The sequence below is a fragment of the Eubalaena glacialis genome, chromosome 9 (assembly GCF_028564815.1).
Source record: "Eubalaena glacialis isolate mEubGla1 chromosome 9, mEubGla1.1.hap2.+ XY, whole genome shotgun sequence".
Classification (NCBI taxonomy): domain Eukaryota; kingdom Metazoa; phylum Chordata; class Mammalia; order Artiodactyla; family Balaenidae; genus Eubalaena; species Eubalaena glacialis.
Genome location: NC_083724.1, coordinates 89,012,131 through 89,037,461, shown reverse-complemented (window position 1 = coordinate 89,037,461; position 25,331 = coordinate 89,012,131). Strand labels below are relative to the sequence as shown.

The window sequence follows — 25,331 nt, the reverse complement described above, 5'->3', positions numbered from 1 at the left end:
TCAATCTATAGCAACATGAATATACAATTCTCCAAAGAAGATATACAAATGGCCAAAAAGCACATGAAAAGTTGTTCAACACCATTGATCATTACAGAAATGCAAATCAAAATCACAGTGAGGTACCACTTCCTATGCACTAGGATAGCTACTATGAAGAAAACAGAAAATAACAGTGTTGAGAAGGATGTGAAGAAACATGAAACCTCATACATTGCTAGTGGGAATGTAATACGGTGCAGCCATTGTGGAAAACGGTTTAGCAGTTCCACAAAAAATTAAACATAGAATTACCATATGATCTAGTAATTCCACTCCTAGGTATATATACAAGGGAAATGAAAGCATATGTCCACACAGAAACTTATATACAGTAGCCAAAACGTAGAAACAACCCAAATGTCCATCAAAGGATAAATGGGTAAACAAAATTGTTGTATTTACATGCAATTGAATATTATTCAGCCACAAAAAGGATGAAGTACTGATACATGCTACAACTTGGATGAGCCTTGAAAGCATTACACTAAATGAAAGCACCAGACACAAAAGGTCACAACTGTATGATTTCCTTTATATGAAATATTCAGAAAAGGCAAATCTATAGATGCAGATCAATTAGTGGTTGGCAAGGGATGGTGGGAAGGGGAAAAGAAAACTGATTACTTAATGCGTGTGGGGTATTGTTCTGTGGAAATGCAAAAGTTGTGAAACCAGAGAGAGATGGGGGTTGCACAGCACTGTGAATGCACTAAATGCCACTGAATTGCATAAATTGAAATGGTTAATTTATGTTATGTGAATTTCACCTCACTAAAAAAATTATACCTTACAGTTTTATGAGTATGCATTTATGTATGATATAATCATTATTATTTTAGTTCTTGAGAAAAAGAGTAAAAATATGTAAAATGTCAAGCTAGTACATAAGAATGATTCAATAAACAAGAGCTATTTTTGTTAGCATCATTTCACTGAGGTAAGGAGGCTTTATGCCCTGAATACAATCTTGCATATCACAATAAACAAAGTAGATTTTAAGTAAATTATGTTATCTAAAAGATTATAAAATAATGATAAATAAGGATGGTCAAAACTTCTGCTGAGTTTTAAAATATTCTTTAAAATCTGCATTCTGAACCCACATTACAAAAGGCAGTGTAATGCAGGAGCTATGACAAAGACTTTGGAGTCTGACCAACCAACATTATACTACCTATGTGACCCTGTGCAATTTCTATAATGTCGCCATAAATTTCAACTTTTTCATCAATAAAATGTGTGAATAATGCCTAATTAACATATGTTTAATGGAAAATGTATATCATAGAACATGGCACATAGGTTAGGGATCATTAAATATATAACCACAGAAAGATATGATTACTCAATTCAACTTAAAATTAATTAATGTATTCAATAAAATATATTAATATACTTATTACCTACTACATGCCAGGTACTGTCCTGGGCACTGCAAAAGTTTAGATGAAAGGCTTATTTCTATCCTCCAGCAGTTTGAAATCCATGAGTTGGCATGGGGGACTGAGGAGGTAATGGAGAAGAGTTGAAGAAGCATTGTTGAGAAAAAAACTGATGAACAAAAATAAAGTTACTGAAAAATTCAGCAAGAGATTGATGAAAGAAAAATGATTGATGTACTACATAGAACTGAGATTAAAGGAGGCATAAAGAATGTTCCACAAATGACTGAGTTTTAAGCACTGGACAATTACTTTTTTTTTTTTTATTGAAGTATAGCTGATCTACAATATTTTTAGTTTCAGGTGTGCAGCACAGTGATTCAGTTACTTTTTTTCAGATTATACTCCATTATAGCTTATTATAAGATATTGAATATAATTCCCTGTGTTATATAGTAAATCCTTATTGCTTATCTATTTTATATATAGTAGTTTGTATCTGTTAATCCATATTCCTAATTTGTCCCATCTCACTCCCACTCCACTTTGGTAACCATAAGTTTTTTTTCTACGTCTGTGAGTCTTTTTCTGTTGTCTGTGTGTGTATACACATAGTTTTCTATGTTCCACATAGAAGTGGAACATAAGAATAAATAGCATTAGTATTTGTCCTTTTCTTTTTGACTTAACTTCACTAAGCATAATAATCTCTAGGTCCACCCATGTTGCTGCAAATGGCAATACTACATTCTTTTGGGGGCGTTGAGTAATATTCCATTGTGTGTGTGTGTATACACACACACACCACATCTTATTAAACCAATCATCTGTTAATGGCACTTGGGTTGTTTCCATATCTTGGGTATTGCAAATAGTGCTGCTATGAACACTGGGATGCATGTATCTTTCTGAATTAGTGTTTTCATCTTTTCTGGATATATGCCCAGGAGTAGGATTGCTGGATCATACCGTAGCTCTATTTTCAGTTTTTTAAGGAAACTCCATACTGTTTTCCATAGTGGCTACACTGATTTACATTCCCACCAAGTGTAGGAGAATTCCCTTTTCTCCGCACCCTCTCCAAAATTTATTATTTGTAGACTTTTTGATGATAGCCATTCTAACCAGTGTGAGGGAATACTTCATTGTAGTTTTGATTTGCATTTCTCTAATAATTAGTAATGTTGAGCATCTTTTCATGTGCCTGTTGGCCATCTGTATGTCTTCTTTGTTAAAATGCCTATTTAGGTATTCTGTCCATTTTTTTGCTTGGGTTGTTTGTTTTTTTGATATTGAGTTGTACAAGATGTTTGTATATTTTGCATCTTAATCCCTTTTTCGTCACATCATTTGCAAATATTTTCTCCCATTCTGTATGTTGTCTTAATTTTGTTGATGGGTCCCTTTGCTGTGCTAAGCTTTTAAGTTTGATTAGGTCCCATTTGTTTATTTTTGCTTTTATTTTTTGCATTAGGAGACTGATCTAAGAAAATATTGCTATGATTTATGTCAGAGAATGTTTTGCTTATGTTCTCTTCTACAAGTTTTATGGGGTCATGTACTTAGGTATTAAACCACTTTGAGTTTATTTTTGTATATGGTGTGAGAGAATGTTCTAATTTCATTGTCTTCATGTGGTTATCCAGCTTTCCCAACACCACTTGTTGAAGAGACTCTTTCCTCCATTGTATATTCTTGCCTCCTTTGTCGTAGGTTAATTGACCACAGGTGCATGGGCTTATTTCTGGGCTCTCTATTCTGTTCCATTGATCTATATGTCTGTTTTAGTGCCAATACCACACTCTTTTGATTTCTGTAGCTTTGTAGTATAGTCTGCAGTCTGGACGGGTTATACCTCCAGCTTTGTTCTTTTTCCTCAGGATTCCCTTGGCAATTCTGGGTCTTTTGCGGTTCTATAGAAATTTTAGGATTATTTGTTCTAGTTCTGTGAAAAATGTCACAGGAATTTTATAGGGATTGCAGTACATCTGTAGATTGCTTTGGGAAGGATGGCCATTTTAACAATATTAATTCTTCCAATCCAAGAGCATGAAATAGTTTTCCATTTCTCTGAATCATCTTCAATATCCTTTATCAATGTTTTATAGTTTTCAGCATATAGCAGTGGTCCCCAACCTTTTTGGCACCAGGGACTGGTTTCATGGAAGACAATTTTTCCACAGATTGGGGGGGAGGAATGGTTCAGGCGCTAACGCAAGTGATGGCTCAGGCTGTAATGCGAGCAATGGGGAGCAGCAGATGAAGCTTTGCTCGCTCACCTCCTGCTGTGCAGCTCGGTTCCTAACAGGCTAAAGATCAATACCAGTCCATGGCCCGGGGGGTGGGGACCCCTGGCATATTGGTCTTTCACCTCTTTGGTTAAGTTTATTCCTAGGGTTTTTCTTTTTTCTTTTTTAATGCAAGTTTTAAATGGGATTTTTTTTTTTTTTACTTTCTTTTTCTGATATTTCATTATCAGTGTAAAGAAATACAACAGATTTCTGTATATCAATCTTGTATCCTGCTACCTTTCTGAGTTCATTTATTAGTTCTAATAGTTTTTGGGTGGAGAATTTTGGGTTCTCTCTATAGAGTATCATGTCATCTGCAAATAGTGACAGTTCTACCTCTTCCCTTCCCATTTGGATCTTTTATTTCTTTTTCTGGTCTGATTGCTGTGGCTAAGACTTCCAGTATCATGTTGCATAGAAGTGGTGAGAGCAGGCATCCTTGTCTTGTTCCTGAATTTAAAGGAAAGGCTTTCAGCTTTTCACAGTTGAGTATTACTTTGGCTGTGTGTTTGTTGCAAATGGTATTTATTATGTTAAGATATGTTCCCTCTATACCTATTTTACTGAGATTTTTTATCATGAATGGATGTTGAATTTTGTCCAATGCTTTTTCTGTCTATTGAGATGATCATGTAGTTTTTGTTTCCTTTTGTTAATGTGGTGTATCACACTGATTGATTCACAGGTGTTGAAACATCCTTGTGACACCAGAATGAATCTAACTCGATCATGGTGTATGATCCTTTTTATGTATTGTTGGATTTGGTTTGCTAATGTTTTGTTGAGGATTTCTGCATCTATATTCATCAAAGATATTGGCCTATAATTTTCCTTTTTGTAGCCTCTTTGGTTTTGGTATCAGGGTGATGGTAGCTTCATAGAATGAATTTGGGAATGTTCCCTCCTCTTCAATTTTTTGAAATAGTTTGAGAAGGATAAGTATAAGTTCTTCTTGCATATTTGGTAGAATTCTCCAGTGAAGCCATCCAATCCAGGACTTTTGTTTGCAGGGAATTTTTTTTTTATTATTATAGATTCTATTTCACTTCTAGTGATCAGTCTGTTCAGATTATTTGTTTCTTCTGGACTCAGTTTTGGCAGGCTATTTCTAGAAACTTGTCCATTTCTTCTAGGTTGCCCAATTTGTTGGCATATAACTGTTCATAGTATTCTCTCATGATTTTTTTGTACTGCTGCAGTATGGGTTGCTATTTCTCCTCTTTCATTTCTTATTTTATTTGGGGCCTCTCTCTTTTCTTCTTGGTGAGCTTCGCTAGAGACTTGTCAATTTTGTTTATCTTTTCAAAAAACCAGCTCTTGGTTTTATTAACCTTTTCTACTGTGCTTTATTGCTATTTTATTTATTTCCTCTCTGATTTTTATTATTTCCATCCTTCTGCAGACTTTGGATTTTGTTTGTTCTTCTTTTTCTAATTCTTTTAGGTGGTAAGTTAGGTTGTTCAAAATTTTTCATGTTTCTTGAGGAAGGCCTGCGTTGTGATGAACTTCCCTCTAAGAACTGCTTTTGCCACATCCAATAGATTTTATAAAGTTGTGTTTTCATCTTTTTTATCTCAAGGTATTTTCTGATTTCATCGTTGACCCATTGGTTTTTTGGTAGCATGTTGTTTAGTCTCCACATTTTCATTATTTTCCTGTTTTTCTTTTTGTGGTTGATTTCTAGTTTCAGACCACCGTGGTCACGAAAAATGCTTGAAATAATTTCTATCCTCTTACATTTGTTGAGGCTTATTTTGTGACCTTATATGTGATCTACCCTAGAGAGTGTTCCATGCTCCCTTGAAAAGAATGTGTACTGTGGGGTTTTTTTGGAATGTAGTGTCCTTTAGATATCAATTACATCCAACTGGTCTACTGTGTCATTTATGACTTCTGTGGCCTTACTGATTTTCTGTCTGGATGATCTGTCCATTGATGTCAGTGGGATGTTAAATTCTCCTATTATTTTATTATTGTCAATTTCTCCCTTTATGTCTATTAGTATTTGTTTTATATACTTACGGGATCCTATATTAGGTGTGTATATGTTAACAAGTATGACATCCTCTTTTTGTATTGATTGCTTTATCATTATACAATGCCCTTCTTTGTCTTTCTTCATGGCCTCTGTTTTAAAGTATATTTTGTCTGATATGAATATTGCTACCCCTGCTTTCTTGTCACTTCCATTTGCATGAAATATCTTTCCATTCCCTCACCTTCAGTGTCTGTCTCTTCTGCTCTGCAGTGAGTCTGTTGTAGGCAGCATATTGGAGGTTCTTGTTTTTTTTAATTCATTCTGCTACTCCATGTCTTTTGATCAGAGCATTTAGTCCACTGACAAAGTAATTATTGATAGGTACTTATTGCCAATTTAATACCTGTTTTCCAGTTGTTTTCATAGTTCTTCTTTGTTCATTTCTTTTTTGTTTTTCCTTTTGTGGGTTGATGAATTCCTTTGTAGTATGCTTGAGTTCCTTTCATTTTGGTTTCTATGAATCTATTATACATTCTCAATTTGTGGTTACCATGTAGTTCAAGTATGTTGAACCATAACTATATCTAATTGCTTTAAATTGATATTTACATTCAAACACGTTCTAAAGATCTACGTTTTTATACTCCCCTCCCCCACATTTTGTGATTTTGATGTCCTATTTTACATCTTCATCCTTATCCTTTTACTGTTTATTGTAGTTGTAATCACTTTTATAATTTTTTAATTGGTTTTTAACCTACGTACTGGCTTATTTATATGATCTTCAATCCTGTTATATATTTGCCTTTCCTAATGTGATTTTCCCTTTCTTATAGATTCTTGCTTTTTTTCGATTTAGAGAAGACCCTACAATATTTCTTTTAGGGTAGGTTTAGTATTGCTGAATTCCTTTAGTTTATGCTTGTCTGAGCAATTCTTTCTCTCTCCTTCTATTCTAAATGATAATCTTGCTGAGTAGAGTATCCTAGGTTGCAGGTTTTTCCCTTCCAGGAATTGGAATGTATCATACCACTCCTTTCTGGCTTGCAAAGTTTCTACATAACTTTATGGGGGTTCCCTTGAAACTGACTCTTTGTTTTTCTCTTTCTTTAACTTTTGCCCTTTTAATTATGATTTGTCTTGGTGTGGGTCTGTTTGGGTTCATCTTGCTTGGGACCCTCTGTGCTTCCTGTACATGGATATCTGTTTCCTTCTTTAAGTTTGGGAAGTTTTCAGCCATAATTTCTTCAAATACATTTACTATCCCCTTCTTTCCCTCTTCTCCTTCTGGAACCCCTACTTTGCATAGGTTGGCATGTTTATATTATCCCATAGATCTCGTATGTTGCTTTCATTTTTTTTTCTTTTGTCTTTCTGTCTGCTGTTCTGTTTGGGTGATTTCCATTAACTAGCTTTCAGATCACTTATTCATTCTGTGTCATTTAGTCAGCTACTCATTGCTTCCAGATTGTTTTTTACCTTGGCAATTGAATTGTCTGTTTTTGGTTGGTTCATCTTTATAGTTTCTCGTTCCTTGTTACAGTGAGCTGCATTTCTATTGATAATCTTTCTTAATTCAGTTAGCATTTTTATTACCACCTTTTTGAACTCAAGGTCTAGTAGACTGATGAACTCTGTTTCATTATTTGTTCTTTCAGGGGATTTCTCTTGTCTTTTAATTGGGAGTAGTTCCTCTCCCTTTTCATTTTACTTAACTTTCTCTGTCTCTATGAAGTTAGGAGAAACAGTTATCTACTGCAGTCTTGAAGGAATGTTTTTATGTGGGAGTGTCCCTCTGTAGATTGTGTATCCAATGTTTTTGGTGCAAGGGCTGGCTTTGGTATGGATGCCAGCCACATCTTTCCTCAGGGTATGCTGGCCATTATCCTCTTGAAAGGGGGTGTGGTTGGTATCGTCAGAGTATCTAAAGCTTATGAAGGTGTGAGGCGTAATGTCCTCTCTGCTCTGTGGCTGTTGCCACTCTGTCAGGGGTGGGGTTTGCTGCCCAGTTGTTGGAGTAGAAGCCCTGAGGGTCAGGTTCAATCAAGCTCCATTGTCCTCGAGTGCATGCCCTGCCCCAAAGGTTGTGATTGCTGAAGCAAGTGAGGCTCATGTACTCCAGATTACCTGTGCATAGCCTGTGCAGGCAGCTGCACCTCTGCTCAGAAGCAGCCCAAATTCACATCCCTTTCTCTGTTGTGTTCATCCCACATTTAGTGCAAGGCTAGGGTGTGGTGTGGGCTGGGGGTCAGGGCATTGTGGCTGCAGGAACTCAGGTGGCTGTACAGCTGCAAGAGATCTGGGCTGCCTCTGAGGCAGTCTTCTCCCATGACCTGTCTGTCCCAGATCTAGCACTAAGCTGTGTGGAGCGTGCAGAGGCAGGGCATTCTCACTGGGAGATGAACCACTGCATACTCCTGAACATACTGACAATAGCCACCACTGTCCTTCCCAGATCACACCTCAGGCCTCCCAGGCTGTCTGCATAGCTAGATTGAGTCCTCTCCCAGGGCCTGTCTGCTTCAGGTTCAGCACTTAGCCACGGTGTGTTCTTGTGGCACTGACCTGTGCATGCCGTGACAGTGGCTGCAGCAGTCCTGCCTGCTGCCTCATGTGTGTGCTGACAATGGCCGCCACCCCACCTAGATCACACACCAGGCCCCCCTGGTCTGTCTCTGTGTAGCAAGATTGAGTCTTTTCCCAGGGCTTGGTTGGCCATGCTGCAGTGTGGAGTGAACGACGCTGGGGTGTTCTCCCAGTTCAGATGGGGAAGTGCATCAAAGCGGCAGCTATAAGTGCAAGGCTTTCTCCGCCATGACTGCTGGCAAGCCAGCATGCACGCATTCCCTGGAATAGAGTCTAGATTTCTCCAGCCCTTCTGTGTGTCCCAGTGGTTTTTTCTACAGGCAAGGGAGCCTGTCTCCTCCACACAGGATGCCACGACTGGGATACCCAGATTGTGCTTCAACCTGCTCACTCCTGAGGAAAGGGTCTGCCCATGTGGACCTTCTCTTTCTTTCAGATCCTTCCCAGGCGTGCAGGTCCTGACCTGCCTTTTTTTTCCATCCCACCTGGTTATGTGGTGATCTTTCTTGCAGTTTTGCTTGTTAGGAGTTCTTCTGCCAGTTTCCAGTTAGTTTTCCATGAGAATTGTTCCACATGTAGATGTATTTTTTATGTGTCTATGGAGGGGAGGTGAGCTCCACATCCTCCTACTCTGCCATCTAGATCCCACCTCCTGAATATTTTTAATATAACCTGATAAAAGATCTTTGATGCATGCCCACTATTTCCACTTTATAATTTTTTTAGTCAATTTAAAGTTATTTATACTTTGTATTCAAAGATATGTAACTTAAGTTTAGAATTTACTGAATTCACAGATGATGTAAGTATTCATAACACCTTGGGTTCTCAACATTTCCTAGAATATAACTTAAAACAGAAAGAATCATAGAAAATGTGTAATAAAAAGTTTAGGCAACTGGGGTATTAACTGTAAAAGAACATGGGGAAACTTTCTATGGTGAGGGAAATGTTCTATATCTTGATTACAGTATTGATTACAAATATATATATACACACATATATATATATTTGTCAAAACTCATTCATCTTAAGGATGCGTACATTTTACTGTTTGTAATCATACCATCACACACACTGATAGGTATATTCTTTTGAATTATAGGCAACTGGTCTTCAAAAGTTACTGAAAAGGCAAGAAAAAGATACCTATTAGATACCATATAACAGTTTAAGTGAGGCAGTATAAGACCTAATCCATTGCTTTCCTCTTACCTCATCTCAGATTGTTTCATTATAGGAAAACTACAGGCATACCTCATTTTATTGCACTTCACTTTATTGCACTTCACAGATAATTGTGTTTTTTATAAATTGAAGGTTTATGGCAACTCTATGTCAAGCAAGTCTATCAGTGCCATTTTCCCAACAACATTTGCTCACTTCATGTCTCTGTGCCACATTTTGGTAATTCTCACAATATTTGAAACGTTTTCACTGTTATTATATTTTGTTATAGTGATCTGTGATCAGTGATCTTTGATGTTATTATTCTAATTGTTTTGGGGTGCCATGAACTGCGCCCACATACGGCAGCAAACTTAATCAATAAATGTTGTGTGTATTCTAACTGCTCCACCAACCAGCTGTTCCCCTCTCTCCTTCTTTCTCTTTGCGACTCCATATTCCCTGAGACACAATATTGAAATTAGGCCAATTAAAGTGACCTCTAAGTGTTCAAGTGACAGAAAGAATCACATGTCTCTCACTTTAAATCAAAAGCCAGAAATGATTAAGCTTAGTGAGGAATGCATGTGTAAAGCCAAGACAGGCCAAAAACTAGGCACCTTGCACAAAACAGCCAAATTATGAATGCAAAGGAAAAGTTCTTGAAGGAAATGAAAAGTGCTACTCCAGTGAACACATGAATGATAAGAAAGTGAAACAGCCTTATTGCTGATATGAAGAAAGTTTTAGTGATCTGGATAGAAGATCAAACAAGCCACAACAACTCCCTTAAGCCAAAGCCTAATCTAGAGCAAGGCCCTAACTCTCTTCAACTCTACAAAGGCTGAGAGAAGTGAGGAGGCTGCAAAATAAGAGTTTGAAGCTAGCAGAGTTGATTCATGAGGTTTAAGGAAAGAAGCTATCTCCATAACGTAAAAGTGCAAGGTGAAGCAGCAAGTGCCGACAAACAGCAAGTTACCCAGATCTAGATAACTAATTAATGATGGTGGCTACACTGAACAACAGATTTTTAATGTAGACAAAACAGCTTTATATTGTAAGAAGATGCCATCTAGGACTTTCATAGCTAGAGAGGAGAAGTTAATGCCTGGCTTCAAAACTTCAAAGGACAGGCTGACTCTCTTAAAGGCTAATGCAGCTGGTAACTTAAGTTGAAGCCAATGCTCACTTACCATTCTGAAAACCCTAGGGCCCTTTAAAATGACGCTAAATCTACTCTACCTATGCTCTATAAATAGAATAACAAAGCCTGGATGACAGCACATCTGTTCACAACATAGTTGACTAAATATTTTAAGCCCACTGTTGAGACCTACCGCTCAGAAAAAAAAGATTCCTTTCAAAATATTACTGCTCATTGACAATGTACTTCTTAACCCAAGAGCTCTAATGGAGATGTACAATAAAATTAGTGTTGTTTTCATGTCTACTATCACAACATCCATTCTGCAGCCCATAGATCAGAAGTCATTTCAATTTTCAAGTCTTACTATTTAAAATATATACTACATAAGGCTATAGCTGTCATAGATAGTGATTCCTCTGATGGATCTGGGCAAAGTAAATTGAAAACCTTCTGGAAAGGATTCACCATTCTGGATGTCATTAAGAACATTCATGATTCATGTAAAGAGGTCAAAATATCAACATTAACAGGAATTCGGAAGTTAATTCCAACCCTCATGGATGACTTTTGTAAGGTTCAAGACTTCAGGGGAGGAAGTATCCACAGATGTGGTGGAAATAGCAAGAGAACTAGAATTACAGGTTGAAGATGTGACTGAACTGCTGCAATGTTATGAGAAAACTATAGGGATGAGGAGTTGCTTCTTATTCATAAGCAAAGAAAGTGGTTTCTTGAGATGGAATCTACTCCTGGTGAAGGTGCTATGAAGACTGTTGAAATGACAACAAAGGATTTAGAATACTACATAAACATAATTGATAAAGCAGTGGCAGAGTATTTTTTTAATTAAGGTATGTACATTGGTTTTTTAGACATAACACTATTGCATGCTTAATAGACTACAGCATAGTGTAAATATAACTTTTATGTGCACTAGGAAACCAAAAAATTCGTGTGACTGGCTTTATTATGATATCACTTTATTGCAATGGTCTGGAACTGAACCCACAATATCTCTGAGATATGCTTATATAGTCCTAATTATGATAATTCATAATTCAATCTGTTCATCTATCTGATACAATTTTAGCTCTAACTTGTCAAATTCCATGAAACAAAGATAGATAAAATGTCTATTTTACTGAAAAATCTTATCTTTAGAAGAAGTTCCATAAAAGATGATTAAATTTGTAAGCTCTAATTACAGATTAGCTTTACTTAATTCACTAAATACATTAATGATTTTAAAGAAAAATTTTGCATCCCTTTAAAATAGTCTACACTACCTCCTAACAGATTATTCACCTACCCCCTAAAATGTAAGTTGAAATGAAAATAAATTTGAATTTAGTTGAGAATACACACTAACTAGAGAGGCTAACTTAAAACCACTGACAAACTTTTTAGCTCATTATACTGAGGTAATGCTAGCAGTAATGTGTCAACATCCAGAAGGCAGACAGAGAGAGAGAGAGAGAATATGCAAAGAATAGCACAGGTGGATTTTATGTACCAAGATTGTAAATAGCACTCATCACTTCCACCCTCATCTCTGGTGACAAGCCCAAGACATGAAAGGGGAACTGGGAAACGTATTCTTTGTCATTTGGCCACAACTCCAAGAAGGCAAAGGGAATACATAATTTTGATGTAGATCTAGCCATCTCTATCACTCATACTAGCATAGGAGAGGTCTATCAAAATCTTAATTCACAGAAGGAGAACAACATATTTACAATGCAGGTTTACAAAACTAATCTGAAAAAAAAAACAAAAACAGAACATGCTTTAATGTGGAATACAGTAGTTCTAAAATTATGGTTAAAGATGAAAAGAACAAAAAACTATTTAATCAGCTACCTATAGAACAGTAAAAGGCCAAAAACTGCATTTCAGAAATGATATATCACTCTGGGAAAGCTTTGTTTTTACAGGCATTCCTTTGAAACTGTCAGGCAAACATTTTATAGGCCATCTTTTCTCATACACAGTCAGCTCATGATATATAGCATAAGTCAGAGACAGGCAAATAACGCAACAAACCTCCTCTTAGACCAACAGAAGGCAGAGCAGAAATCGTTTATTTCTTATAGGATTAAAAAAAAAGCCTACTTTCCTTATTTTTCATCTCCCTGGGAGATAAAAAGGTAAGCGAGTACTCTGGAATCATATTTCAAAAAGTATGATGATTTTTGCTTGCTTTAAACAACAGAAACAACAAAGTGCTATTTTAAAAGGGGACCTAGCCCATTTATCTTTACAAACTTCTACTCCTAAAACCTGAAGTACATGCCAAAACAAGAAAAGCAATTTATCTTCAAAATGCTAAGACATTTTTGTTTCTGCTTTAAAGGCTTTGTGCCTCTGGAGGTTAATTCACCTTTCACATTGGATGTCATGGCATTTTCTCCATGAATGAAAATAAAGACAATATGATTATTTTCTTTATTACTATATTCCTGAGTGAACAACATGACTTGTGATCTAAAGAAATTTTAAATTTTAGTATAGCTTTTGACTCAACTAAAGATCATATTATCCAAAAAATAGTATTGACAATAACCTAAGAAAGCTATAATTATCAGCAATCCCACCATTTCTCTCAGGATTGAGGTTTACTATACCTATATTTTTAAAATGTATAGTAATGACATTTTTTATAATATCAAATAATATAAAAACAAAGATTCAAAGAATATCTTTAGAGTTTGCAAAATTTTATCTCTCCTCTGCTGCTCAAAAAGTACTAATACCATCTTCTTCACATAGTAGATGGGGAAATAAACATGTAAAACACATATGTACTTATTTAATAGTAGTGTTTTAAGACTTTGTGCCTATGAAAGCTAATTACCAAATTAAGATTTTCAAAATCACTTTGATTCAATGAATGAGTTCTTTCATGATAAACCTTTCGAACATTGTACTAGAACTATGCCATCAGTGAAAAAAAGAAACAAAAAAAACCTCAACGTCCTAACTGATATCACTCAAATTAGTTTTAAATTTTGGTGAACTTTCAAAAGCAAACCCAACAAAAAGCAAAGGATGAAAATACCAACTTCCTGGGAAGCCTTCCTTGACACCCCCAGGCAGGCTTGCTTCTCCACTTAATTCCACTAGAATATCAGACTGGGTGATGGTCCCTTAACTACATTTCTTTTCATCATCATCTGTGAACTCTGTAAGGGTAGTGATCATGCACATTTATATTAGGCTCTTCAGTGCCTATCACAGGGCCTGGACCACGCTAAGTGCTTAATAAATGTCAACTACTTGAATGAATGAATACAGTTAATTAAAAGCTGATCAAAAGGTTGCAAGATGGAGGCAGCAAAGGGAAGAGAAAAAAGGGGGAAAAAAGTACTAGAATGGAAATTAAAATGGTTACTTCCTGTATATATCCTTAGAGGGAAGCCATTTAGTACTCCTGTGCCTCAGTTTCTTCATTTAAAGAAGCTGAACAAGATTATCTCTAATATCATTTCTGTTTCTAAGATTTTATTTTAAAAATGAAATGGTCATCTTATGTATAAATATTCACATAGACTAAACACTCTCTTAATCAACCTTCACTGAACCAACTCACCAAATTAACAAGTTTTCCATCACCTCTGAAAAATGTATAGTCTGAGCAAAGGTTTTTAAACTTTAGTGGACCTCAAATTGCCTAGAGGGTTTGTTAAAACACATTGCTGGGCCCCACCCCCTGAGTTTCTGATTCAGTATGTCTGGGATGAGACCCAAGAATTTACAATTCTAACAAATTCCAGGTAATGCTGATGCTGTTGGCCCAGAAATCACACTTTTGAGAAACACGGCCTTATAGTAAATGCCCATTCAACTCCATTCCTATCATTTGAGCTGTTTGATTATCAAAGGTCAGTTTCCCAAACCTGTATATTCCAGTTGAAATTGTTTATTATAGTTACATTAGCTGTTTAAATATCATGTAAATATACAAAGAGTCATTTTCAAATTACCTTTGAATTAGGTGTGAGATTTCTGTAAAACACTAAGAAATTTTCATAAAAATCTAGGATTTTGCATTCTTTCCCAATTTAACTTCTTAGTCCAATTAAAAACTAAAAGTGAAAATAGTGGTGATAGAATTATTGGTGTTGAAAAAATCATGGGCACAAATAGACATGAGGAAACTTATGGAGTGATATATTATTTTGATTGTGGTACTGCAGTGATCATTTCTTGGCTGCAAATATATGTAAAACTTACCAAATTGTACACTATAAATTTACACAGTTATTCTATGCCAATTATACCTTAATAAAATATGTAAACAACACACAAACTTACACACATACACACACCCAACAAGAATTTAATAAGACTGACAAAACCAAATTTTGTGAGGTTATGGAGTAACCATAACTCTGATACATTGTTGATACGAATGAAAGAAAAGTGCTTCCAAAGTGTCAGTTTCATACAAAACTAAACACACATCAGCTTATGACCAAGTAATTCCATTCCTAATTATTTACCCAAGAGGAAGGGATACACAAGAGATTGTTCAAGAAAGTTCTTAACAGTTTTATTTCTAAGAGCTAAAAACTGGAAATAGCTCAGGTGTCCATCAGCAGGAGAATGGATAAACAGAATGCAGCATCCATACAACTCAGCAGTACTACTCAGCAGTAACAAGAAACAAACTACCCATGCACTCAATAACAAGATGAATCACAAAATATTATGCTAAGTAAAAGAAGTCTTATATAAGAATACATCTGTATGATCCCATTTATATGAAAAGGCAAAACTAATCTATGATATAAAAAAGCAAAATAATGATGTCTCTTGGGGGTGGCAGGAAGGAATGTGAAGACATCTTCTGGAGTGATAATGCTCTATATCCTGAAAGACCTTACACAGTTTAGCCAGATTACACAGAGCCATGTATTTGTCAAAACTCATGGAATTGCGGGTACATTTAAGATTTCTGCATTTCTTTGTAAATCTTACTTCAAAATGAAAAAAAAGAATTATAATTAAATATTGAACCTTGGTAATGATATGCATGCTCAAGTGTTTGGGGATAAAACATACTGATGTATGCCACTTTAAAACTCAACAAAAGATGGTGGGATGGATGGATAAGTGAATAAGCCATATATAATGAAATGTTAACAGAATCTAGGTGGTAGGTATGTGGGTATTCATTGTACAATTGTTCCAGCTCTTCTATGTGTTTGAAAAGCTTCATAACAAGATGTTGAGGAAAAATCAGTTTGTAACATAGTAGGGATTCCATTTTTTGCATATTTATGTATGTCTGTGTGTTCATCGACATGCACATATGAAGCATATGCATGTATATATTTATGTATGTTGTATATGCAACTATTCCCTTTCAATCAGATCCTTCCAATTCACTTTAAACATACTCAAGTTCTCCCTATCCCCAAATGGTACAAAACAAACAAAAAAGAAATTCCCTCAAAATCCCATCCTCCTTCAGCTACTACTAGGTCATATAAAGAGATGAGCATACTTCTGGTGTCCATGTCTTCACCTACTCCATTCTGGCTTGTGCTCCCAGTACTCCAGCAAAATGGCTCTTACTCAAAGATTTCAATGATTTCCAAGTCAGTAGATCAAATAGATATTTTTAAATCCTCATCCCTTGAAGAATGTAAAATATTAAATTTACCCACTTTTCAATTTGAAATGAGGGAAGCAAACTTTTTTGGTATGTAAAACAAGCATTTTTAAAAAGAAGAGCTCAATTTCATACTACGGCCAAGTTAGAATGTAAGAAGGGGAAAACTTAAGGGAAAAAAGGAAAAGGAAAAGGAAAAGGAAAAGGAAAAGGAAATGGAAAAAGGAAAAAGAAATGAAAAAGTTACTACTATAGTTCAAAGAGTAATTGCCAATGGTCTATTTTCATAGACCATTTTCACCTAATTCTACTACATTTTGAAATTCTAGTGAACTCATTAACTATTGTTCACATTTCTTCAACTGGTTTAGTCATCCTATCTACAGAAGCTCTATCTTAAATGGATCTCCCCAAACCGCCTATTTATGTAGAAATTATTTTCTGAGTTACAAAAATAATAACCAGAGAACTAGGTCCCCAAGGATCAGATAAATCCAGCTATGTATCAAAATTAGTACAAAACCTATTTCCTAATCTTCAGAAGGTGAGCCCTCAAAGTTATTCATAGCAGCACTGTCATAGCATATAATACAACTCAAAGCCTTCCAATGATTTCAGTGTGTTAGATAATATAAAATTGTGCAGTAAAATCACTTTTAAAATAATCTTATAAAATATAAAATAAAGGGAATTTCTTTGTGACATGAGCTTCCGAGATGAAAGCTTAATATGAGCCTAAAATGTGCAGAAGAATCTGAATTGTATTTAGTAGGTTTAGGGTGGGGTTTCCCAAATTGCAGGTCACTTTTTATAGCACCCTCATGTTTCTGATTTTGAAGATGAACAGGCATTGACTAGTCAAAGACATGTGGGAAAGAACATTCTAGCATGGGCAAAAACAGTAAAAGTATATGTAAAAACAGTCACAGAAGGGCTTTATTATTTATTTTCCTTTAATATTCATCTGCATATCTTGGTCACAGATGGTAGTTTCCAAAAGGTTCCTATCTTTATTCTTGGAACCTGTTCTCCTGAGAAAGTAAATTCGTTTATTCCACAAGCAATTATTTAACACCTTCAATGTGCAAGCCTAGAACTATGTGCATTGCCTGAGATTAAAGGAAAATAGATTATGGCTAATAGTAATACACTATGATTAGTGAGGGACTTAATTTTACCCTAGCTTTTTACACCAGAGCTTTATACATAGCTATTATTTGTCTATTTTCAAATGTTAAACTTAATTTTTCGCTTACCTTTGAACTCCACTAACAATGGAGGTGTCATGAAGAATAAAGTAGCTTAAATTCAATTGTAAAGAAGGAAACACAGAAGGACTTAATCACACTAGACAAACACTCCTGAAAATCCAGAGTGATTGCTTAGTATAAAGTCTAGGTTCAGAACTCTTATCTTTTTGGATTATAAACCTTTGTGGTACACAGCTTCTGACAAGGCTCCCAATAATCCCCACCTCTTGGTATCCATGACTTTATTTAATGTCCCCCCTTGAGTATGGGCTGAACCTCATAACCTGCTTCTAATGATGTGAATATGGCAAAAATGAAGGCTGTCTCTTCTGTGATTAGGTTACAAAAGACCATGACTTCTGTCTCACTAGTGCTCTCTCTTGCCCTATCACTTGTTCTCCCTGTTGAAGCATGCTTCCACACTGTGAGAAGCACCATGAAGAGGCCCACGTGGTAAGGAACCAAGGGAGGGCTTCGCCAATAGCTCACGAGAAACAGAGGCCTCAGTCTAAGAACCCACAAGGAACTGAATCTTGCAACAACCACACAAGCTAGGAAGTGAATCTTCCCTAGTCCAACCTTGAAATAACTGCAGCCTTATGAGAGGCAGAGCCAGAAGACCCAGCTAAATGGTACCCAGATTCCTGACTCACCGGAACTGTAATATGATAAATGTGTATTGTTTTAAGCTGCTACATTTTGGAATACTCTGTTATACAGCAATAGATAACTAACATAGAGCCTATCTGCAGAAAAGTGTATAAATATACAAATTCTGGCACACATTTAAGAGAAATAGGAGGCCTCTCTGAAGTCCACCAACAGAACTCCTAGTGGCCCAGAGATCCCAGACTAAGAAATTTATGCTATGATAAACTCCAAACAATATGCACAAAAGGCCTGCAGAAGTCAATTTAACCATGCTATGTAGCTTAACAAATGTCAGAATGCTTTCCTTCCATAAGGTATTACTAAGAAAGTTAAATTACTCTAAATATAATTGATATCTTAGTACTAGTATTACCAAAGGTAAAAACAAGTCAAGTTCTACTATAACATCATTTTAAATAATGTATTTCATAGGTACTAAATAAATATTGAGGATAAAATAATGACTAAACACCATCCTTAAGTACTGTGTGAGACAAACACACACACACACACGAAACAATTATAAGATCTGGGATACAAACAGAAATTTGCATATGGTATCCACTCATGTATGTAATATATATGATATAATATGTATGACTTTATTGAATTTTAGTTATAAAGTAATTAAAATAAATACCTGTACTGTTTTTCCAAGTCCCATGTCATCACCAAGAATACATCCTCTTCCTTGGATGAAGTGTTCATAGAGAAACAGGGCTCCTTCCCTTTGGTAGTCTCTCAAATACCTATTAATAGTATAAGGAATAGAGTCTCCATTTTCAGATAATTGAAAAGCAACAGCAGATGATGGAAATTTTCTGTCTGGGAAATAAGGTTTTTCCAAATCTTCATCATCAAATATAAAATTCCTGGAGCAATCTTTAACAGATTTCACTTCTTGAAGTCTTTTAAGAGGTACTTTCCTTTCTTGAAAATCTGAATATAAGATGACTGCAAATGACTTCCCATTTTCATCCACTGTGACAGATTTTATGCTTGCTTCACAAAGTTTTTCATTATCTGGAGAAGGGGCGAGACATCTTTCTCCTGGATGCCATATATCTATAATAATAAAAGAGATAATAAACTTTCCAAATTTAACTTATAAAGTAACACCTCATTTATCCACTGCTATGAGAAAAAAGTGTTCCTCACATAAATACCCTTTCCAAAATCTGAAACAAGATAAATTATAACATGTATAAATATTTTCCTAAAGTATATTTTCCTCAAGTATATTATCATAATAAAGGGTACATAATTTATTTCCAGTTTTTCTCACCTTGGCTGTGTGTCATAATCTCCCCATATATGCTTCGTCTGTTGATTCTGATTCAGTGGATATGGACCATGGGCATTTGGTTTTATTATTGTGTTTGGCTGTTACTGCTGAATTCAAAAGGTGACTCTGATGCACAGCCAGGATTGAGAACCACTTATTTAAATATTCATGATGACTCATGAACATTAGGTATAACGCTCATGATATGGTAGAGTAACACTGAACAGGACTTGGTAACAGGTAAGCTAAAATCCTCTGAACAGCAATATTTTTGTGATTCTTCTGTTTGCTTTTTTAGTTACTCCATCTCCTTTCTCTGAAGACAGCTGTTTCTTCTCACTGTCAATATTGCTGCTTCTAAAATGTTGCTTGAATCTGTATACAACTAATCAAGGGAATCTCCAACTCAACTACAGAGTGATATGTACCAGCTTTGTCACAGCTTTTTCCCTTCTAGGTTTTGAAGAGCCAAGGTTCTTAAAAAAGAGGTGAATTCTAAGATCTCTTTCTGCTAAGATTCTATTATTCTTTGAAGAGTCTGACTTGTCTCTACGTACAAATTTATTCTGTGCTTAACTGTAGAGCTATTTTATTTTCTATTCAGAAAATATAGCACTGTGAATGAGGAGGAGGGCCTCTACAGAGTATACTGTTGGTACAATTAAAAGGTACCAAATAGAGGAAATTAAGTAAAAATAATTTTCCAAATGGAATTTCTTATAGCAAGAATCCCAGAGGAATTGTATGGCTACAATTGTAAGGATACTAGGAATTACTTTTCTCACATATTTCTCATTGAGATCATATGATCATTGGCAGTTTCCCAGGGACTTCCTAATGATGCTGAATTAGGCTTTTATAACATTCATGATTATAACTAGTACATCTATATTCTCTTTAGCAAGAAGAGCTCATTATACTATTCCTCATCAGTTGTTCCTCAAAAGTAAAACCATTATTCTAATTTTGATAAGGTTGTTTTTATATAACAATCAGCAAAAAAAATCTGTTCTCCCACTCTAATCTTTGCATCCAAACTGTTTGAGAATTGTTACATTATTCTAAAAGACAAGAGTTTTAATGTGAAAATAAAACCTTTATTCACTATACAGGGATAAAAAATAGGTTGATGGGCCCTATTTTCATAACAGTACTGTTTGAGCCTTAAAACCTACGTTAAGCCTTGCAACAATTCTTAACACATTATTTGTTTCACATGCTTTGTCTACCTATCCAGCAAACGCCTTCTAATTTTTAAAGACTTAATTCATTAATTTATTTATTATTCAACATATATGATTTAACACCAATTATTTACTAGAACTGTACCACACAGTTAAAATGAAGAAAACCAATGTCAAAAATGATAGTGATTAAACCTTGCTTAGAACTAGTCTTTCCAAATCTCATTAAAAGGCATCATTGTCTAACCAACTTTTCAAGGTAGAAAACCTTTAGTCAGCCCTTATTCCTCTTTTTATATAAGTCCCTACATCCTCTCCATCAGAATGTCCTGCTGGCTCTACCTAAAAAAGAAAAAAAAAGCATCACTTTCCTCCATGCCACCATCACTTTAAAACAACTGTTGGTAAACTTTTTCTGTAGAGTCAGATTTTAGCTACTTGTTATTTTACATCTTGCAGGCTATACTGTCTCTTGCCCTTGTAACACAAAAGTAGCCACAGACACATAAACAAATGGGTATGGCTGTGCTCCAGTAAAACTTTATCTACAAAAAACAAGTGTCAGGCTGAATTTGGCCTTGACTGTAATTTGCCAAACTTTGGCTTTCTCCTAAATTACTGCTACAGACTCCATTCTCTATTCTCCATTCTCTAACCATTCTCTCTGCTGACACTATTTCCCTCTACAATCCATTTTCCACATAGCAGCAATAGTGACTATTTAAGAATATAAATTATTAGTAAATCTTTAATTTAAAATCTTTTAATAATGACCCACTGCACAAAGAATAAAGTCCAAGCTCCTTACTATGGCCTATAAGACCTTGTATGATCTTCCCCTACTTACCTCTCCAATTTAATCTATCAATTTTTCCCTTGACTCAAGCATATTAAGCAGGTCTTTTCTCAGGTGTTTTTATGTCATGGCCTCAGAGATTTTATCTCAGACCACCTTATTTAAAGTAGGGAACCCCACTATTCTGTACTATTTTATTGCCTCTATAGCACATATCACAATGTTTAATTATCATGTTTACTTTTTTTATCTGCCTCTCTCACTAGAGAATAATATCTTTTCCAAGAAAATGTCTGTATTCTTCAAAATTTTATCCCCAGGACCAGCACACAGTAAGCACTCAATAAATGAGCTGAATTTATTAACAAAAACACATCCTTGATCTCACAGAACCTTGACATCTAGTGAGAGAGACAAATACTCAAAAGTTCACACACATGAAATGGCTATAAGTGCTTTGGCAGAACAGAGTGCTGTAAGAAAGAGGTACTGAGGAAACAGTTTAAAAGTAAGGAGATCTAAGAAGAGAATGTCAGTCAGAGGGCACATACAGCATGTGCAAAATCCTCATGGGCTTCACACAACAACTTATAGAAGTCTATTTGGTTCCTGAGTTTGGGTAATTTCTAGAACTAAATATTAATAGATTCAGTTAAGTTTGAGCAGGGCGGTTATCTCTCAGTATTCAAACTCCAGAACAAATAGCTTAAATTAGGATGATTTCCTTTTGGACTGAATAGGGGTAAGGCTCCTTTTGATCTGGTCCCTGTGTTCCTCTTTAACTTCATTTCCTCCCTCTCTCCTGATTTCATTCCAAACTGGCCTCCTTGCTATTCCTCAATCATGGTAAGCATACTCCCACCTTAGTCCCCTGAGATTTCTGTTCCTTCCGCCAACACTCCTCCTAAATACCAAAGTGACTGATTCTTTCACTTCATTCAGGGTTCTGTTCAAATGGCATCTCCTCAGAGGTATCCTCTCTGACCACCCAATCTAACATAGCACTCCCCGCCACTCTCTCTTCCTTCACCCTGCTTGATTCCATTTTCAGAGAAAAATATGAACTGTCTGGTATTGTTTATCTCAACTTAAATATAAGTTCCCCAGAGCAGGGACTTGTGTTCACTGCCATATTCTGGGCACCTAGGACAATGTTTGAAACTCAAATACTTGTCAAATTAACAAATATTTATATATAGCTAACATTTTGAGGGCTTATGTGTGCCAGACATGCAATTTAGATGTAGTAGTTCATTTAAGCCTCACAGCAACCCTCTCATTACTTCATGTAAGCAATATTATTAGTTCCATTTTACAAATGGTGAAACAGATAAAGGTTAACCATGGTCACACAGCTAGAAAGTGGCAGAGCCTGGATTTGAACCAAGCTATCTGAACTTGTAGCTACAATGCTGTACCAGTTCACACATGAATGAACAATTCCTTGGAACTGAGTAGTCCTGCCCCTTTTAAATGAGGTATGAGCATCCCAGTTACTATAATCTCCACTCAGCAGCTTCATCCATTTATTTCACCTGCCAGGTTTCTATAGGTATTTATATTTGTGGTCCCCGAATTATAGTGTCATCAATTCCTAGCCGTCAGAGCTGAGGCTTGTTACTTAAACGTCTCTGAACTTTAGTTCTGAATCCCTCATCTATTTAATGAGATCAATATCTTCCTCAAAGGAAAACATGTACATAAACAATTAGCATATTTCTGGGCACAGAACAAGCACTCAATATCTGGTAGCTTTTGTTATGCCACTATTAATAATGAAAACTATTAATTTAGGGGCAAGAAGCCATCCCAGATGACTTGTGGCAGATAACCATACTCTCCTTAAATCCTCTCTTGGTGACCCATTAAAGGTGATCCTGACTCGGTACATCATATATTAAGCTCTTTGTGTAATAAACTGAACTAAATATCTCAACCTTTATTCACCTACTTAATAACAAATCTACCATTCACTAAGAACTGAGGCATACAAGAACAGAGAATAAAAATACCAAACATTTACTTAGGGTTTACTATGAGCCAGACGCTGGGTCACATAAATGCTTTGCTTAACACCATCTCATTTAATAATCACAAGAACTCACTCAGCAAAGATCTCAGGTTTACAGACGAGGAAACCACCCAAAGTTGCTCAGCAAATGACTGTCAGAGTCAGCACTAGATCCAAGGGCAGTCTGACTTCAGAGTGCAGGTTCTCAACTCTGAATCACAAAGAACTGGTCCCAGCCCTAGAGGTGGTTCACAATCGCCAGCTGTCACTCACAGGAGCCACAGGGTAAAACCCCAACCCCAAGGGAACTGGCAGGAACAAGTCCAACCCTACGCAGTGAAGACAGTTGTCTGGGGAGAGAGGGGAGCTCGGAGCTTATACCTTTGCTGTTGGTTTCCGCGCGGGGCTTCGGGACAGAGAGATCCATCTGGCCAGGGGGAAGGGCCTGGCAGCATTTAACACCTGACAGGCGGCGGAGGACCACCAGGAGGAGGTTGGCGGGCGGACGGCGGCCAACTCCACCTGCCGCCGCCCTCTGTACATCGCCCCCCCCCCGAAGCCCGACGTCACGGGACGAGAGGGAGCAAAGGTGGAGCCTGACGGGGTCCAAGGAGAACGGCCCGTGGCGTTCGAGACAGCGGCAGAGCCGGAGGGCGCTGTGGAAGCTGGCAAGGCGGCGCTCACCTAATCGTCTGGGGCTCCGCCGCCGGGGGAGGACAACAAGCAGGCAGGTCGACCCCCTAACCTCCCTTTCAGTAACGGGCCTCCCTCTGGGACCCACCGCAACTTCCAGCCCTGACTTGGAAAATCCCGCGAGAACTGGCTCCCTAACTGTTTTCGAGATCTCACGAGAACAAAATCTTGGTTGACATGGGCGGAGCGATCTTCCGGCCGTCTTTCCTCTAGGAAGCCGGTAACACAAAGATCCGCGATTGTTGCAAGTATCGCGAAGTTTGATATCGCCTGCTAGCCTGCTGCGGCTCTTGTGGCTGCCGAGAGAGGCAGGATGCTCGTGGGCGTGGACCTGCCGTGGGTCTTTTAAGGACCGGTAAGGAGGGTGACGGCCTGGCAGGAGACCGTCGTCCCCGCGATCGTATCTTGTGGCTTATATTAGGCTCTTGGTTCCTTCGTCGTGTTGCCGGACGCCCAGGGACTTTAGGAGGCGAGCGGTTCCCTCTTGGAGTGCCGCCTCAGCCGTGTGGACTCCGACGGCTCAGGACACCCAGAGGAGGCATATTTTCTTAGGTCATATACTAAAATGTAGTAAGTTATAAATAACTTCTCTGAGTACAAAACCTGCAACACATGCCCTAAGTAGAAGGCAAAGGTAAAGATACTATGAAAACTTGAAAGTGTTTTTTCGTGTACCATCCCAAGTTACCAGTGGTTTGTATAACACGTTATGGGTAAACACTAAGCAAACCATCAGGCTGTTTTGGTAAGCATCTTCAGGGCAGCATACCACTCAGGAATGAATAAATACTGCTCATCTAATACTTTTCCAAACGTTGTATGTAGATTAATCCAAAAATGCTTCCTCACATGTTAAAATGTTTTTGTGTGCTGTAGGATATTTCATTGAAGGAGATTAGCCTGCATGGGCCTGTATTAGTTTCCTATGGCTGCTGTAACAAATTACCAAAAACTTAATGGCTTAAAACAGCATAAAAGTGTTATCTTATAGTTCTGTAAGTCAGAAGCCCTACATTGGTCTCATTAGGCTAAAATCAAAGTGTCAGCTGGGTTGCCTTCTTTTCTGGAGGCTCTGCAGAGTATGTTTCCTCGCCTTTTCCAGCTTCTAGAGGCTATACACATTCCTTGGCTCATGGACACCCTTCTGTCTTCAAAGCCAGCAATTTTGCATCACTCTGACCTTTCCATAGTCACATCTCCCTTTAATTGCAGCAGGGAAAGACTGTTTGATTTTAAGGGCTCACATGATAA

At 36.9% G+C, this 25,331-nt stretch overlaps 1 protein-coding gene across 5 annotated transcripts in view; it reads right to left on the bottom strand.

Moving 5' to 3' along the window:
- The window catches only part of ERCC6L2 (ERCC excision repair 6 like 2), a 170,532-nt gene extending 146,338 nt beyond the window's left edge, over positions 1 to 24,194 (bottom strand). For 3 of the 5 annotated variants that reach the window (XM_061200591.1, XM_061200590.1, XM_061200586.1), the window contains exons 1-2: positions 23,769 to 23,887; positions 18,752 to 19,176 (exon numbers count right to left, since the gene is read on the bottom strand). In XM_061200591.1, coding sequence (XP_061056574.1) covers positions 18,752 to 19,176; positions 23,769 to 23,814 — 471 coding nt within the window. In that variant the 5' untranslated portion in view covers positions 23,815 to 23,887. Of the gene's footprint in view, positions 1 to 18,751; positions 19,177 to 23,768 lie in introns of all 5 variants that reach the window. The other 2 variants (XM_061200588.1, XM_061200589.1) reach the window with 2 other exon arrangements.
- Positions 24,195 to 25,331: the final 1,137 nt, after the last annotated feature.